This window comes from Azolla caroliniana, unplaced genomic scaffold (assembly GCF_043228905.1).
Source record: "Azolla caroliniana isolate FFs.n. ecotype wild unplaced genomic scaffold, voAzoCaro1.0.p SCAF_6, whole genome shotgun sequence".
Classification (NCBI taxonomy): domain Eukaryota; kingdom Viridiplantae; phylum Streptophyta; class Polypodiopsida; order Salviniales; family Salviniaceae; genus Azolla; species Azolla caroliniana.
Window position 1 is genome coordinate 9,145,060 of NW_028230441.1, and position 19,798 is coordinate 9,164,857.

At 39.9% G+C, this 19,798-nt stretch overlaps 1 protein-coding gene across 1 annotated transcript; it reads left to right on the top strand.

Moving 5' to 3' along the window:
* Positions 1-8,845: 8,845 nt before the first annotated feature.
* On the top strand, positions 8,846-18,342 carry NBR1 (ubiquitin-associated (UBA)/TS-N domain-containing protein / octicosapeptide/Phox/Bemp1 (PB1) domain-containing protein). The gene is made up of 6 exons (XM_087320907.1): positions 8,846-8,978; positions 15,012-15,754; positions 15,851-15,968; positions 16,636-16,944; positions 17,179-17,844; positions 18,016-18,342. The coding sequence occupies exons 1-6, from the start codon at positions 8,961-8,963 to the stop codon at positions 18,124-18,126; spliced, it is 1,965 nt and encodes a 654-aa protein (XP_087177033.1). The 5' UTR covers positions 8,846-8,960; the 3' UTR covers positions 18,127-18,342.
* Positions 18,343-19,798: the final 1,456 nt, after the last annotated feature.

Below are 19,798 nucleotides of genomic sequence, written 5' to 3' on the forward strand. Positions count from 1 at the left end.
TTCTTCTTGCGAAAGCGAATGTTGGCTGCAGAGGTTCTCAACCCTCACGCTCTGATACCATGTAGAAACAAATAGTGTGCGGAAGCAATAGAAAACAGAAAACAGAGAACAAGTTTAATGGAGAGCTTAACAGTACGCGGGAGAGACAGAGATAGACACACAGAAACTCAATTAAAAAATACTACTCAGTCTGTACATCATATGTGTTCAGCGAACACTTTTATACAAGTCCATACGGACTGACAGAAGTACGGTGTACTTCAATGCTCACACGAGAGTCTGACACTAACTACGAGATATTAACTCCCTAGTAGACTAGTTGTTACTTGGCTTCCAGTTACTGCTTGATCCACCTCACCGGCTCACCCTTCTGGATGTTGATCCGGCTTAGGCTTATTCAGCTAATCCAGATCCGGTTGAGCTTGCCGCACAACACCTTGGCCCATCGCACACCATGTTAACCCCTCCCCCTACCCTATGACACTCCACTCAGCAACTACTCGGCCCGTCTTCTCCCCCGCCCTCCGTTACCGTGCCCGGTAGACAATAATCCCTGCCCGCAATTTTATATTTTTTCGGTATAAGTATTAGTATTTACAATCTTGGAGTTACCCTTTAATTTTAGGGGCACCTCAAACAATTATTTCTAGTTGTGGTCTATTTATTTTGGTTCGTCTCGTTCTTTTACGTATTATTTTGCATGGTAGTTTTAGGTCCTCTCTTTTTTCCCTTCTTTTCCCCACTCCTCTTTCCCCCTCACGACTCTTTCTTCTCCTTCACCGCTCTTTCTCCTCCCTTTGTGATTGCGTTCCAACCCCTCTCGCATTGCACGCTTCCCTCGTTTTGTGTTTCACTGCCCTCCTCCCCTCCTTTCGAGCACTACTTCTCGCCACCGCCTCCTCCTCAGGTATGTCTAACAATCTGTTTTTTGCTCGCTCTTCCTGTGCTCTCGGCCCCCACCAACGCCACAACCCTAACCACCTCATGTGGCGGCCACGATGACTACTACATCGTTTCCGCCGCCCTCTTGTCGCTGGCGGTCGCATCTGGCCGCTTCACGCGCGGCCTCGTTGCCTTCCCCTCACAACTCTCTTCGCACCCCTCCCCTGTTCGAGGAGAGGGACTCTTCGAACCCCTCCCCGGTTCAAGGAGAGGTACTCCTCGAACCCCGTCTCCCCGGTTCGAAGAGAGGTCCTCTTCAAACCCCTCCCCGGGTCGAGGAGAGGTCCTTTTCGAACCTTGTCCCAGTTCGAAGAGAGACACTCTTCGAACCCCTTCCTCCCGGTTCGACGAGAGGTACTCTTCGAACCACTCACTCTCGGTTCGAAGAACCTCGAACCCCCCACTCACTCCCGGTTCGAAGAACTTCGAACCACTAACCCCCAATCCGACGAGAGGCCCCCACCGTCCAAACACAACCTAGACATTAACCCGTTCGTCCCTTTAAAATATAAATATAAATATCACTACCCCTCCAAACACTTCATACTACTTTCAATTATAATAATTATAACTAATCAAAATAAGTCATTCACAACAATCGATAAATACACTATCGTCGGTCGTATTGTTGTGTAGATAAGGGCCAGGGAATGTAAGAATTGGTACATCCTCATACGGCTATACTAATCTTTGTCCTAGCAGGTTATAATCGATGGCATCCACCCCATTCACCAAGCTCCTCCACGCGTTGTCATAGTGTAATTCGCACACTACGTGAAAAATTACATTTTTGGTCTCTCCAGATAGGACATGGAGTACCCGGTGAAAACCGGAAGGAGGAACCAGTAAGGACCGAAACCGGTAAGGAGACCTCGCAAGAGCCGGATGAAGAAGGCCGGTGAGAGTCGGTGAGAAGCGGACAAAGAGGACCGGTAAGGATAACCTGATGGAATCGGATGAAGGAGGAATCGGCAAGGAAGACCCGGTAAGGAGACCCGGTGAGAACCGGATGAAGAAGGCTGGTGAGAGTCTCTCACCGGATGAAGAGACATATTTGTAAATAGAAGAAAGTATAAAAATATATATTACATGCATAGGGCAAGATTCAAACCTTGTACCTCCATATTAATAATGTCAAGCCTTACCACTATACTAGCATATTATGAATTGTAAAGTTATACTAAACTTTATCCCATGCAAATATTCTAGATATGCATGGTACAAAAAGTTACTCATGCATACACACTCGAGTTAAAAGAAAAGATGGGATAGAAAGCTAATCATGCACATGCAGTGTGCATGAAAACTAAAGTTAGAAAAAGCATATAGTCTATAGTTAGAGAAAAAGTAGGGATTGTGAAGACTCTCTCATCACTATATAAGGATGAGGAGCACAATGTAATGGGTGTGTGAAATACTTAGAAATTGGATATATTTCCGAAAACACCAACCAATTAAGATAATCGTGGGATTCACCAAAATAATATAATCTTTACTTGTGGGATTCACAAGTTTCTTATATCTTTCTTTCAATCTAAATACATATTCTTATCTAAATACTGATTAATAAAATATATTATACTTGTGGGATTCGCAAGTTTATAATAATCTATTCATAATTAAAATCGTCTCAAATTCTTCCTCTTCCTAGTCCAAAACCCCAGTGGTTCCCACCCGACTCACGCAAACGATCTGGCGCCGAAAGGCAGGACAACGTACTACCCCGACGCCGGTTGTGGCTCCTTGGCCGAGTTCAACAACACCTACCGGGCCTCAAATTCTTCCTCGGGATTGGCCTTTGAGGTGTACTTCCAGAGCTGGTTAGCCCGTTCCTCATAGGATACAACCCCGATATCGGCCACGTTCGTATGCATGCCTTCGCGGATGCTACCCCTGTCGAGTTCTAGTTCAACGTCGCCGATGTTTGCACTACGCTACATTTGCAGGTGGATGTCATTCCCTTCTGCACCACGAAGGCCTTTGGCGTCGTCCCCAACATCATCCCCGCCACCTACTCCGAGTATTTCGAACGCGAAGGTTGGCGTTTCACCGAAATTCCCCCTCACCTCCACGATCGTTGTAGCGCCATTACCCAGATCGGTGACACCACCTCCATCGACGCCATCAACCGTATCACTGGTGAGTTCCTCAAGTGGGCACACGATCCTCAACCGGTCCAGTGGGCCTACGAACTCGCCATTGACCACCACCCGACGAACCCCCCTACTCTATCCTTCCCGCCCCCGACGCCCGAAGCTCCCCTCCCACAGTGCACCCGAGAGTGTGCACTCATTAGGTTGAGGGTGATGTTAAGCGCTTGGATCACACCACGACCGGTAATGAATAAGAGCGCATCAACAAGGACGTAGTATGGCTAAAGGAATTACGTACAAGGAATGGCAAGAGGAAAGAGGGCTAAGGGACATCCAAGTGTGAAAGGTCCATACCCTAAATGTAAATGCTATATAAACCACATGGTGGTGGCTTTGTAAGGGTTCTTCCATTTGTAAAGATCTCCCTATTGATTAAGAGCTAGAGATTCCTCTCCTCCTTCTTGTAACCTTTAAGCTTAAGAGAGATTAGTGAGGTGTTTAGTTAGAGAACACTAATCTCTCTTCCTTGTTGGTGCTAGACCTCTTAGCAAAGAGGGTTAGTAACATATTCATTACTCTTATTGTCTACATTCATTACCCTATTGTCTATGAGAGCGAGTTTGAGAGAGTGAGAGAAATATCGTGCTTAATCATCTATTAATCGTTAAGTGAGGGTGAGGCTCGGAGGTGTCCGACAAATATCTCCGCCTGATTCGCCATCAAAAGGGTATACGTCGGTCCAAACGCCGCAAACGACATGGAGGAGTTAACTCCATCGATATGCGTACGAGGTTAATACCTCAATTGCGTATTACGTTCACATACATATGTTATGTATGCGTATGAGGTCAATACCTCAATTTCTAAGTAAATGATATGTGTTTGGTGTCGTTTGTGTAAGAGGTCAATACCTCAATTGCGTATTACGATTAACCCTTATTTTTAGATGTTTCGTGTGCGTGGAGGCTATATGCCTTGATTACGTATCTCGATTACATCATTGTTGGCTATTTCATATTACGATTTTTTAATATATGCATATGTGGTCACGTGTATACGTATTTGATCGTATATATTAGTTATTATCTAATTTCTATATCAAATGTTTCCTTTTCAAGGATCTTGGTGGCCGTCCTCACATTTTTGTGAGAATGGTGTAGTCACCATCTTTTTTTCAACAATTGTTTTTGTTGACATCCCCATTGGTCACTTCGATTTCATTACGTAATGAAACGATCATAGCCACAATGATGTTGAGAACATAGGGCTTGACCCACTTCATGCGAGGTCAAGATCCCTTCACTCGGGGGTGGTCGAGTGGATCAACACCCTCCTTTCTTATTTCATTTATATTATATCCTTATCATATGCTTACATTAGATCATCACTCTAACAATATGTGTATATGCAACGTGTCTATTTTGACACAAATCATTAATAGGGCTAGCGAGGGAATCACGGCCTTGGACAGTGCAGGTTGCTCAAAGCATGACGTGTGCGATCTGCACTGTCCGATTTGGATAATAAAAAAACGTGCAACCAAAAATGTTGTCAGAGGTCGCCGAACTTTGAGTCCTCAGTCGCCCAACCCTAGTAGAGGTCGCCCAACTACCTATTGTGGTCACCCAACCTACCTACCTATTGTGGTCGCCCAACCTACATATTGTGGTTGCTCAACCTAACTAAAGTGGTTGCCCAACCGAGTTTTAATGTGGCCATGTGGTCGCCCAACCTTTTAACCGACGACTATAAAACCCTGAAACATGTCATTATCTCTCAATTTTTCAAATGAGATTGAGAGGTTTTTTTGCTAGGAAAACGATTTTCGTTAAATGGCTTGCAATTGACATTCCCAACAATCACTTCTACGATCGGTGCCCTACTATTTCCTAGGCATGTATTTGTGTTTGTCTCTACATTTTCTGATTTTTTATTATTATGTGGTTGCCTTTTTCATGTTGAGGGATTAGGGTTTGGGAAAAGGTTTTGGTTGATATTATGATTTTAATGTGATATTATGGCTTGATATTAGAATGATAGGGAGAAGGTTTAGGGTTTAGCATGATAGTATGATTGTAGGACATGTTTAGGGTTTGGTTGATACAGTGAATAGGTTTATTCTTAGAAACTGTTTACAAACTGTTTAGAACATGTTTATTGATATGTGATCTTAGAATGTTAATGGTTTGCAGTTGGAATGTCAACCTTGATATTAGCCTGATATTAATTATTAATGATATTATGACATTAGCTTGATATTGATTATTAATGGTTTACGGTTGATATTATGATTTTAATGCTTGATATTAGAATGTGGCCCATGTTTAGAACAAGTTTAGCTCATTGATCATTGAATAGACTTGCAAAAACTTATTGATTATTAATGGTTTACGGTTTAATGCTTTGCTTGATAAAAGTTAATATTGTGTGTGTTGAGTATTAAATTCAGGAAATGTTTGATTACTTATGTTTTCTTTTCCTTGAATGGTGGTAGATGACTGCCAAGTCCAAGTACAAATATTGGTGGGATTCCGATAACGGTGAGATATATCCAACTCAATAGAGGTATGTCACAAACCAATCTCCCCTAATAGTGGTAATGATGTGTGATGCATGTACTATGCTAATTGATGATTTGTTAAAGGGTTTTCGTTCGAAGACATTGGAGAAGTTGTGCAATTGACATGTCTAAGGGTGGGGAGAGCTTGGATCAGGCATTGGTGGTTCATCTGCCTCGGATCGAGCCGATACAGGTCATGGCAACATTCGACGAAGATGCTCCTCCAAATGGTTTGTGGATTTGGTCTCGTTGTATCATGTCAATTTTTATGTAACACATACAGAAACAACTCATGCTCCTAGCCCAGACTTGTTTTATAAGGTTGGAAGAGATGCCAATGGGAATAAGACCCGTGCGTGTATTGTGGTATCACAAAAAATGCGACATGGAAACACATTTACGCAGGGCACATGGAATTGACATAGTCCTACCACGATGTATGTGGACAGAGGAGGAAGGTACTCTGGGAGCATGCTTTAATAGCTATGAGCGTCAAAGATCACTCAGAAGATTCATGGACCCTGAAATCAAGTACCATAGAAATCGGCAGCCATACATCCAAAAGTTGAAGGTTAGGGTTCTTTCGAGGTATGACTCTATTCCCGTTGAACTCCGACTTGACACGGAGGCAGAGTTCATGGCGCGATTTATGGACCACGAGATGGCCATCTACGACTCCAAAAAGGACGAGCGGTTGGAGATGTTGAAGAAGATGATTGCATCTGGTTTGGATTCTTATGTAACTATGAGCGAGGATTTCATTCTTGATATGTGTTGGAGAGTTTATTGGTAGAATTCAGATAATAACACGTGTCTTATTGGGGTGAAAGAGTGTAAGAAGGCGGGGATCCGTGACCGAAGAGGGTGGTGTATCCACTGATGTGGGTGAGGCTCTAAACCCATCCGAGGGTGGTGTATCCACTCCACCGAGATGGAGACAACCAAAGATGCCAGTCCGATGGAAGGAGGTCGAGGCAAACACCAATGTTGTCCCCCTAACATCATATTTAGATGGCACTGCATCGAACGTGGCCACAATACAAATTGAGCATGCCAAGGCTGTCAGAATGTGGATCCAAACATCAAACAAACACTTTTCCAGGTTGTCTTTTTGTGAAATATAAATTTGTATCCTCTTAAAAAACATTGAGTGTGTGATTTTTACTCAATCTACATGTTTCTATGCAAACGGGTACCAGTTGACCTGCCAACGACTCGATATGGCCGTTGACGTACAGAGTCAGATCTTGAGACCATGTGCAAGGATGGAGAAATGGCATCAACATGGACGATGACATTATTCACATTGTTTATGGAGTACTCATTGCCAACCGACGTGACAGAACGATTCACCATCGTCGACCCACTATGGACGCAACTACACAAGCAAACGGCAAAGGTGGCCAAACATGATTTTATCTTCATTCCGATCGTGGTTCAAGGCCATTGGGTGTTGTGGATAAAGACACGGCAGAAAGTTTCTAAGCTAACCAACAAAGTAGTCTTCTGTGATCCACTAAACAATGCGGCAACTGACAACGTGTGGAGTCTTGTAGAGATCGCGATTCAAACCATTTCATTTGAACCGTCAGACCACACCATTGTGTCTAAGGGTTGACATCACGTATTACACATCCCAATTGAGCCAAATGGTTGGGATTGTGGCTTTTACGTGATGAAGACTATACATGTGTTGGTCGAGGAGTTCTTACGAGGATGGATATCTCTGGTTTTTTTAAGTGTCGTTGCAAATGTCTTATTCATGTGGTTTTTGTATAGTTGTGTTCTTATACATAATTGGTGATAGGGCACAGAGATGTGGTTCACCAAGCACGAAGTGGATTCACGTTGGATTCATGTGGACGCGTGGGCACAAAGGGTATTGGGATTTGCACTTGCGACTGGTGGCCCCATAGTGTAAATTTTGGATTGGCTATAGATATTTTGTCATGGCTGCCATATAATGGATATTATGTATACGACAAATATTGTAAATATCGTCATATTATTTGTATCGGAGCGGATGTTGTAAACGTGGTATTATATTTTGTTATAGACGGATGTTGTAATATGGTCACCATTTTTGTATAGCGAGTAGTGACTCATTGTATATCGAAAATTCTTATTAATGGAAAAGTTGTTTATCTCAAGTGTTGGTAATCTTGGTAATCTCAAGTGTTGGTCTCTGGCCCCTAAACCTGTTTTTCAAAGATATATATTGATTTCTCACTCATAGTGTGATTTGTGTCTACTGTTTTTCAAAGACATGTTGTTTTCATACATATGTTATTTCATAACTATTAAGGTTGCCCAATCCTCTTAAATATGGTCGTCCAACCTATTAAAATATGGTCTCCCAACCTGTTTAAATATGGTCTCCCAACCTATTTTAAAAATATATCTTCTTGTAAACTAGTTGCCCAACCCTCGTAAAAAACATCTCTTCTCATAAACAGGTCGCCCAACCTCTTTAAAAGCAGCTCCTTATTGTAAACCAGGTTGTCCAACCTATTTTAATATGGTCACCCAACCTATTTATAAATCAAGTCTCCCAACCCTCTTAAAAAATATCTCTTCTCATAAACAAGTCGCCCAACCTGTTTTAATATGGTCACCCAACCCTTGTAAAAAACATCTCTCCTCATAAACAGGTCGCCCAACCTGTTTTAATATGTTCACCCAACCTGATTAATATGGTCGCCTAACTTGTTTTAAAAAAAACGGCAAAAAATGGTCATATTAAGGAATAAATTAATCACATTTTAAGTCAAATTAATCACTAATAGAGGCAAAAATGATCGAGATGAATCCAAATGATGTGGATTTGATCACGTCCTTGTATGATTTTGAGGATGGTTATGCATCACCATACTCCGCAACTATCGATGAAGAGTTGGACTAGTTTGAATCCAATGAAGTGTTGGCGTGGCCTACATTGGACGAAGACCGTGAATCGTGTTTATCCGAATGGGAGGAGGAGGAGGTTGATCCCTTCATGTATTGTTCGGCCAGGTGTATGAGCGTGTATATGTATGTGTATGTGTGTATATGTATATGTAAACGAATGGTTTTATAATATTCGTAGGGCCATTTTCTATTCTAGAATATCACGAATATTACAGATGTCGAATACCACGAATATCAAGCATGGGTCAATCTATCAGCAATGAGCATAATAAGTATGTACATAGATACATCATATAGACTATCTAGATTCTATATATATCCACAGTATTGTTTTGTCTTTTATAGAAAACAAGATCATATTTCCTCTGTCTACAGACAGATAAACTTTTCTTCACTTTCCTCATCCTTCTCCTCTTCTTCCTCTTCCTCTTCCGAGCGCGGCTTACAAGGAACGCGACATGGCTCTTGTTTTTAAGGTACTTCTCCTGTTTATTCTATTCCCTCATCACACAGTTTCTTGTTACCCCCCCCCCCCCCCACCGACAAATTTTCGAGAAGATCCCACAACTATACTGATGCTTCTATAAACCGAGCATTGAATATTTGAAATTATGGCCAAAATATTCACGTATATGTAATCTGTGGATGGATTTCAACCTTAGCTTTCAATGTCGTTTCACCCAAACTGTATATATGTATGCTGCTCTACCCCTCTGGCGGAAACTCAAAAGAACAGGCCATCCATTGGTGACGGAGGTGGGTCAATACCTAATGGCTTGTCTAAGCTACAAACCTCTATACAACAATATACCACTCAGTGAAGGCACTCTAGAATGGAAAATAAGAATGCCTTATGTTGCATACTCTATTTGTTTGGTTTAGGTATTAACAAACTAGAAAATTTCATTCAAGAGAGATAGTGTGAACATAGTGGCCTAACAGTCAACTTGATTAAGCTCAAAGTTGCTGCCAAATCTGAAATTCAGCTGTCATTATTATAAAGATGTCAAATACCTTGGAATTGACAAATCTAGTTCACATACTTAGATCATGTGTTAAAAAGGAGAACGAAATCCAATTCAACTCATACTATAAATTTGAGATCATGTGCCACTTGGAGCACACCACTAAGATGGGATTAGAGCAGTAATATTCAGTGCATATGTGGTATAAAATTTGCTCTATGGTACCATGATTTGGAGATGTGTTATGCCAATGAGATCATGGAATGAACTAAAGAATTAGAAAGAAATATCACATAATTGCTTCTAAAAGTGGCAAAAAGGGTAATTGAGTTTTATGCCCTTCAAAGAGTTTATAAGTACATATTGAAAGTAAACACAATGTTTTGAAATCGCCTCTCCCAGGTTGCACAGGAAATCGAATGCTTACTAGAAGTTTTATTTAATTGGGTTCAAGACATTCAAAAATGCAAAAGAAAGGGACATGAGAATAGGAGGCTATGTTACTCATTCATGTTGGAAAGCCTCCACACAAAATAGAGAACAACCCAACATAGATCTAACTAATGTAGGCACAATGATATTTGGAACAACTCCACACAAAATGAGTACTATTGCAGACACAATAATATTTGGACGATTACTGAGGGCAGTTGGCAATGCCCAAGTTAAGTTCACATTAAGACATGCCATGAATGAAAGAGATAGATAGATAGATAGATAGATTATATTATCATCTTCGGAGGTCAAATAGAGAGAAAGAGAGAGAGAGAGAGAGCCCGGATGGATGTAGCTTAGTTGGTAAGGTTGCCCAATGGAGACCAGGAGGTCATGGGTTCAACCCCTACATTCCATAGTGGCATCTAGTAAATTAAGAGGATATGTAGAGAGGTGAGGAAATTGGGTCTTGAACCCAAGACCTAGGGCTAGTAGTGTAACAACTTACCACTAGGGTAAGGTAATTAAGAGAAAGAAAGAAAGAAAGATATATTAACGTCTTTTAAGAGGCCAAAATGGCCTATAAGACCAAATAAGAGATTACATCTTAAGTGTTGTCTCGTCTTTAAGAACAAATCAAAATAAAATAAATATTACACAATAAATATAAAAGTAAATAACATGAAAAGAAAAGAAATGAGGGAATTTGGTTTTTGGCACATGTGAGATCCTCAAGTTAGGTATATTGTAGCTTTTGTCTTCGAAAGATCTCTAGCATAGGTCGATCCAGAATGGAAATGTCTCCGAAGCAAGGGAAGCACCTACGATGGTGGGAGATAATGGCTTTTATCTGTCGATGGCAAGGGTGTCGAGGTCGTGGTCCATGGGGCGGGGCCTACATGCACGATAAATTGCTATTGCCCGATCAATGGTAACCCCTTTGTTATGTCTTGGTTTGGTGTCCATTTGTGTATCCTGTGATTGACTTGTAGCATTAGGAGTGATGGGGCTAAAGAAAGTTGTGATTGTTCTTTGTGGATGAGCTTGTGTGGCTATATTCTTCAACAACTTTTCCCGATGTCTCTTGAGCTCTAGCAAGAAAATTCCTAGGCATTTTTGGTCCTCATATTCCCTTACCTTGCGTAGTGGGCCAAAGCCTTGTTTAAAGAGACAATGGTATCTCCCTTTGATTTCATAAAAGACACTACAATGACAAACATAGTGTTCTTTAGATTCCACTCCTTGATGACACAATTGGCAAATTCTCTCTTCTAGAGGTAGTCGTGTATATCTGTCTACCTCAATCTGTAATTGATGTGATGAAGTTCGTAGCTGCCCTATCACACTACGCAACGCATAGGATAGATGTATGTCCATATAAGGTGGCCTGATGATGAATCCATCCTCCAATGTGTGTAAGAAGTGTGTCTTATAGTGGGCCATCTTTGTACCAAGTGGTATTTTGGGGTTGATCCATGCGATCTTGTTTTCCCAGTTAATAATATCAATTCGGATCACTCTATTCTTTTCCACTTTGGTCATATTTAGATGGGGATAGTCCAAGCTATATTGGAACGGGGGTAGTGCATTTATACTCATGCCATGTGACTCGAACCATTGTTGCATTTCAACATACTAACAATGAGTGTCTCCATTTTCAGCCAGTTGTCTTGATGACATAAGTGCCAACCTTGGGTACCTTCGTTTAGGGAGCTCCCAAAGACATTGGATAAATGTCACTGATCGGAACAATGCCTCGGTTATTATAGGTGCTGCTCCCATCTCTGCCCGGATTGTATCGTGAGGCACTGATGCTTTGCTCCTTATCATGCGAGCAATCATTGACACTAAAGGTTTCTCTAAATCTTTCCAATGATTTTCCTTGTTAAGACTCGGTCCCCATGTTTCTACTCCATAGAGAAGAGTTGGTGTGACAAGTGTATCAAATAACCACAACTTAGTTCGTGGCTCTTGGAACTGCAAATTTGCACATTGTCTCTTGAGAGCACCAAAGGCTGCATATCCACGAGAAAGTCGGGCACAAGCAGCCTCCTATAAGGAGAACCTAGGCCTTGTAAATGTTACTCCTAGGTATGTGTAGGAGCATGTGTATTCCACCTTTTCCTCTCCCAAGAAGAATTCTGGTTCTGATCTTGTTACCCATGGGCCATGCTTGAGTGGTGTTAAACACCATCACTTTAGTTTTACCCATGTTGATTGTCAAAGCTTTGTCCGTACAAAATAGTTTTAAGGCATTTAGATGTCTTTGTAGTCCCTCCAGAGAGTCAGAAATCAGCACCATATCATCAACATATAGTAATATTTGTATAGCTATTCCTGCTAGGCATGCTCCCGAACCCCCAAATCTCTCTATATAATGTGATACCTCATCTATATAAGACCAAAAAAGAGATAACATCTTGAAATGTTCTCTTGTCATTGAGAACAACAAACCAAAATAAACATGAACAACAAACCAAAATAAACATGACTAAGTAAAAAGTAAATACAAATAGAATAAGACGTGATTAAAGGATCTCATCTTCTATACATTAAGATTCTCAAGTGAGATATATTGTAATTTTTTTCTTCAAAATATCTCTTGTATAGGTCGTTCCAGAATGGAGTGGTCTCCGAAGGGGCAAATAACGGTCTTTAACTGTAGGTGACAAGGGTGGTGAGATCTGTTAGGAATATTGAGAATCGATTAGATAGGTATATAGAGTTACAACCACAAAGATGGATATATGAAAACAAAACTTCTATTACATATGAGAGTATCTCACAATGGTAGTTCACCCATGCGGTCACACCTTAGAGCTTAGATGGGATCTGGACTAGCTCACTACAGAATTAGTGGGGACTGATGATCAATACACCACTGTGTAAGAGAGTGGATTATATTCTCTGTTTGGTCTGAGTGTAACATTAAATGTGCATGTCAGTTGATAGTAGTGGAGATATTCCTTTTCTGTTAACTAACTTGTCATTTAATATGACCCAACTCCCTAGATATAGGCTAGTGCTAGATAGTACTTATCTTGAAGTCAATGGCACATTACTTCAAGACTAAGTATATTGTAACTTGGCCACAAAATATTCTGGTTGACTTGATTAGCCAATCCTATTACCTATTTCGCTCTTTCCTAAATCCATTGTGTCCTACGCATCTACGGTTTCCTAGATTAACACCTTATCGACCCATATGGTCGAGTTGCACACTAGCCGTTCCTCATTTGGGGCGCTATCACAAAATGTGCACTCTAAGAGCACATATGGGGATAGATTTACAACTTGGGGCTGATCATTGATTATATCTAACAGGGTCGTTGTCCATGCATGAGGTTGGGGCCTACATGCATGACAAACTCCTATTGTGCGATCTATTATATCCCCTTTACAATCACCTAGTTTGGAGCCTATTTGTGTAGCCCTTGATTGACTTGTAGCATGAGTAGGAGTAATGGGGCTAAAGAAAGTAGTGATTGTTCTTTGTTGGTGAGCTTGTATAGTTGCTGGATTGTTGTCCTTTAATAACTTCTCCTTGTGTCTCTTGAATTCTAGCAAGAAAAGCCCTACGCAACATTGGTCCTCACATTCCGTTACCTTGCATAGTGGGCCAAAACCTTGGTTAAAGAGGCATTAGTACCTCCCTCTTGTTTCATATAAAACTATACCATGACAAACATAATGTTCTTCAGATTCCACTCCTTGATAACATAATTTGCAAATTCTTTCTTTAATAGGTATTCGTGCATATCTGACTACCTCAATCTCTAATTGATGTGAAGAAGCTTACGACTGTCCTATTATATTGTGTAGTGCATGCGATTCTAAGAAGTCGAATTGGAGGACTTTTTTGAAACTTAAGCATGTATTTCACAACCCTTTCCATGACCAGATCTCAATGGGAAGTAATCCAATCTCAAGTAGGAGCATGTATGCATTTATTTCTTGACTTGAGAAACTTTCTCCGAAAATGCTTTTGGACATTTTCAAAGTATTTTCAAGTGGGCTTAGGGATGTTACTGCCCCATACTTCCACCCCATAGAGAAGCATTAGTGTCACCAAAATGTCGAAAAGGTATTTCTTGAGGACTCAACATTTAATTTGTCCACCGTTGCATGTGTTATCAAATGCATAATATGCTCTCTTTCCCACCTCTAAGCTCCCTTACCATTTTTTTCAGTTCATGCCCTTACCTTTGATTCCATTAGACATCCAAATAGTTTTTCCAAAAGTGAAGTAATCATGATAGTTTGATAATTGTTTACATTATTTACATTCACACCTTTATGTAAAGGTTTAATCCAATTTGCACTCCAATAATGTGACATGCCATGTTCCAATGCATGCTTAAACATATCACTTATCCATGGACACACTTCCTTTGTCATCCATTTGAGCATTTTGGCGTTTATGCATTGAATCTCTTGCCTTTCAAGAGGCCAATTTCTTAAGCCCTATGCATACATCTTCAATCATAAAGAAAGGAGGTATACGTGAAAGAGAAACATAACACATCATCTTCTCAAGATTTGATTGCTTATATAAGCTCTTACAATGTATAGACAAGTCCATAAGAGTTAAGTCACCATAGCACTCAACATGTTTCCCCGATAGGTTTCTCCAAAATTTAGCACATGCATGTGCTTTCTCGTGTTAAGAGTAATAGTTAAGTAACTTCCCATATTCTTCTCATTCTTTGAATGTCGTTTATATTCATGCAAATAGTTGTCGCTCCACATTTTAAAGTAGTTTTAAGTTTTTCATGATCGCTTCATCAAGGACAGATGTATCAGAATTGTTTTGAAGGAAATTTCTCTTGTAGGTCTCATTATTTTTACATATGATGTAATACTATCTGTATGTATATATCTGCAGCAACGGTCTACGAAATGTCTGCTATTTTCTGAAGGAATTGTACCATACTTACTGACAATTTAAAGAATAATGGCTATTTTCTCGATTTTGTTTTTAGCTCTAATGAAATAACACCCAGTTGAATGTGGTATGGAGACATGCCACTTGATATCTTACAGAGGATACAAATTCCTGAAATCCACCCTTTATAACTAATTTTTTCTGTTTTTTAAATGGCTTTGCAGATAAAGTTTAACGACACCCTTAGGAGATGGGTAATCTGTGAGGAGCTTAATTCCACAACATTCTCTCTCACTCTTACTGAAGTGGAAGCCAAGATCAGGGAGCTTTTCCAGATATCACCGAGTTCGTCTCTCATAATAACTTATGTTGACAAGGACAATGATGTTGTTACACTTGGGGATGATCAAGACCTTGTGGATGCCTGTATTGTGCAACATCTGAACCCTCTACGTTTGAACGTAAATGAAAAATCTAGCTCTGTGACCACCTCTGTTACTGCTAATACTAATAGGACCACTACTACTATTAATAATAATATTGGTAATACTAGCACTGCTGCTAGAATGTCATCAGATCCTGGTATTCGAAACATTGAGGGTATATTGAAATCCGTATTCCCTCAAGCCACAACAGATGCTTTGCATAATTTTGTGAAGACACACAGTCAGTACTGTGATCCATTGCTTCCTACAGATACCCTTATTCAGAAAGGACAAGAAGCTTTCAAGCAATTCTTGAATGGATTGACCTCTCAGCAAAGAGCCCAGGATATGCCTGATTTATCTCAGAGTGCAGCTAAACCTACAGTGGGTCATACTGTGACCAACAAGCCACATTCAACATTTGTTGACACTCATGCACCTGGCCTAGCTAGCCTTGGGTCTCGAGGTGTGTTTCACCGTAGAGTGCAATGTGATGGATGTGGAATGTATCCAATTGAGGGTATCCGCTACAAATCAACAAAGTAAGTATCATGCTTTCACTATTTTTCTTTCATAGAAGCCTTGAAAAATTGTTATCTTTTTTCGTTATGCTCTTAAACTTTTGTGATTCTTTACAGGGTTCATAACTATGACTTGTGCTCAGGTTGCTACACTGTCCATGGAAATGATTCCGACTTCCAGAGACTCGAACATCCCATACATCCTGTATATCGTCCTCCTTTCCTTAGGAGAGGGGTAAAAACTTCATCACTGTAGATGTCATTTGTCTTTGAAACTTAAAAAATGGTGCTATAACTTCAAATATTGCAAAATTATTATAGAAGCCAAACTGATGAGAAACATGATGTGTCGTCGGCATATTTTGCAGTTTGGATTACTTCGATAGAAACATCACTGCTGTAGATGTCATTTCCATATTGTAGCTTGAAAAATGGTGGCTTTATAAATTATCATAGAGTGTCAGGACTCAAGAGAACATGGTGTAGTTTATGACATGTTGCAGTTTAGAGTCTGTCAATGACATTTCTTTAGTTGTAGCTTAAAAATGGTGGCATTAACTGTAGATGTCATTTCGGTTTAAAATGGTGGCCTTTAACTATGAATATTGCAAAAATTATTATAGAGAGTGAAACCTAATGAGAAGATGATGTGTAGTTTATGCGATATTGCAGTTCGGACTAGATCATCACTTTAGTGAGGACATTTCTGTCTTAGTAGCTCGAAAATGATGGCGTTAACTTTGGAATATTATGCAAATTATTATAGAGGCTAAACTCATGAGAACCATGATGTAGTTAATTTTGCAAAACTTTGGAATTTTGACATCTAGAATTTTGGGAAGGCATAATAGAATGTCAATGTTACTGTGTTCTCTGTCTTGCTGTTGCTTTCCCTCATGCAGCTGAAACATGTTGTGGGTCACTCAACTTGGAGAGGATCCTCTTCATGGGGTCCATATGGATTAAAATCAGAGTGCCCATTCAGTGGTCAAGAAATTGTTCATTCTGCTCCAAAAGAGCCACGAAAGAAGCTGGATTCTAGATTTGTGAAGGATGTTACCATTTTTGATGGAACAGAATTGTTGCCTCGTACAAAATTCACAAAGATTTGGCGAATGAGGAATAGTGGTAATCTGCCGTGGCCTCAAGGTACTCAGCTAACACATATCGGAGGAGATACACTCAGTTCCATTGAGTCTGTTAACTTGGAGGTGAGTGAACCCATTAATCATCCTCAATATTTTCCCCCTCTTGTTTGTTCCTACTCTCCAATTTTCTTCCAAACGGTATAACTTGCTCCTGTTTGTTCCTATTCTCCAATTTTCTTCCAAACTGTACAACCTGATGATTTATGGCACAACAGCAATTATGCTCATGTTTTCCTTTGTGTGCTTCCCTTGAGATTTTCCTAACTTCATTATCTAACACATCCATATCTCTTGCAGCTGCCTGAAACAGGGCTTCAATGTGGTGAGGATATAGAGATTTCTGTGGATCTTGTGGCACCCGATAGAGCAGGTCGCTATGTTTCTCATTGGCGTTTAGTATCACCTTCAGGACAAAAGTTTGGACACAGAGTCTGGGTTCTAATTCTAGTCGTAGTCCATGGTGAGGAATCACCTCAGCGTGAGGAATCCCTGGAAGGGCACAAGAAGACAGTGGAAGTTGAACAATTAACTCTTGAGGTTCAAGATGTTTCATTAGATGAAATGGATATTGATCATAAAGGGAGAGAATCAGATAAAGTAAAAGCTAGCTCAAAAAATGCAATGCCAACAATCCCTATGCATGATGCAGATGAGGAAGCACAACTTGAGATGGAGGTAGAGCTTGACGGTTTTTCATTGATTGAGAAGCCTGTTGAGAATATTTCAAAAGAAAATGGTGATGTTACTCCAGAAACTGTTGAAACAATCCTTCTCGAAAAGGGAAAAATGATTGCAGAAGAAAATTGTGAAGGGCAGCTAGAATTGCTAGAATCTATGGGTTTTATAAATAGGGATTTGAACTGTTTGCTCTTGAATAAAAACAATGGTCACTTGCAAGACACACTTGATGATCTCTTGCTCTCTACTGGTTGGGATGGTGTTCTCAAAGATCTCAATGAAATGGTACAGTTTTCAACTTACACCCTATTTACTAAATAATTTATAATTTTTTGTGGGCTACACCTACATATGATTACAGAATACTGTGAGATTTTTTATAATTGAATACGGTAAGAGTTGTTAATTGCATTGTTCTTAAATTGTTAGGTAAATTTTGTGGGAATTATGTTTCAGGGTTTCATTGACCAGACCACGAATATCTGCCTGTTGTTGGAAAATAAGGGAAGTATAAAGCAAGTTGTTAAAGATCTGGTGCGAATGGAGAAGGAAGGAGGCAGAGATTGAAGAGAGGTATAAGGAGAATAACAAGAATCAAGAAACAGTGTGGTGAGAGAAGTATTAAAATGAAACGTTGACATACAATTTGTACATATTTCGGAACTTTTGGGTGGCCTGTTTAGGTTATATGCATTGTACATATTGAATATTATTGTTATTGCTTTAGACATGACAGTACATATTGAATATGATTATTGATACTTTAAACATGATTGATCTGAATTTGTCTTAGTTTATGGTGATTAAATTTCTAAATTTGGAGAGCATGAACAAAATATGTTACTTGAGAGTATGTTAATGAAAACTTGGCTTATGTTTTTCCCTATTTTTGCATATAGAATACATAGACAACATCAGTTATCGTTTTGAGAGAGGAGTGCCACTTTGATCCAAAGAATGTCTATTTTATACCTATCCAAAGAATGTCGAGACTCAGCTTCAATGACAAGGGCAGAACAGAAATGGATGTTTCAAAATATTAAATCATCTCAAATGCCATAGGACCGAGGAAAAGGATGTCACAAACATGCATATGTAATTAGGCACTAGAGGCTAGAGATGTGCTAGTTAGCATATAGAAGTGTGAACAGGGTTGTGGTTAGACCAAATAGACATTCATGGGATCTCCTTCAAGCTCGTTGTTAGACATAGATGCTCCTCTCTTTATGACAATCTAATCGTAAGGGATATGCAAGAAGAAAATGTGAAACTCAAAATCATTTTTGAACCATGGGAAATGCACATATACTTGTAGTAAGTTATTGGGCACATCCTCGTTGGGAATTCCTTGCCAAATATATGGGTTTCTCTTACCAAAGTGGAAAAGAATAGAGTGAATTGAATTGATATTATTAACTTGGAAAACAAGATAACATAGATCAGCCCCAAAAATATCACTTAGTACGAAGATGCCCCACTACATGACACATTTTACACACATCGGAGGATGGATTCATCATTAGGCTACCTTATATTAGCTATACATCTATCCTATGCACTGCGCGGGCGGTAGTATGATAGGGCAGTTACGAACTTCATCACATAAGTTAAACATTGGGGTAGGTAGATACACACAAATACCTTTAGAAGAAAGAATTTGCCAATTGTGTCATCAAGAACACACTATTTTAGTCATTGTAGTGTCTTTTATGAAATAAGAGGGAGATACCATTGCCTCTTTAAAGAAGGCTTTGGCCCACTATAGGTAATGGAATAAGAGGACCAATGTTGTCTAGGACTTTTCTTGCTAGAACTCAAGAGACATAGGGAAAAGTTGTTGAAGGACAATAGTATAACCACATAAGCTCATCCACAAAGAATAATTACAACTTTCTTTAGCCCCATTGCGCAGAGGGAGATACCATTGCCTCTTTAAACAAGGCTTTGGCCCACTATAGGTAATGGAATAAGAGGACCAGTGTTGTCTAGGACTTTTCTTGCTAGAACTCAAGAGACACAGGGAAAAGTTGTTGAAGGACAATAGTATAACCACATAAGCTCATCCCCAATGAATAATTACAACTTTCTTTAGCCCCATTACGCCTATTCATGCTACATGTCAATCAAGGGATACACAAATGGGCTCTTGAGTCTTGACTAGGACATAACAAAGGGGTGACAATAGATCAGGCAATAGCAATTTGTCGTGCACGTAGGTCCTAGCCCCACAGACCACGAT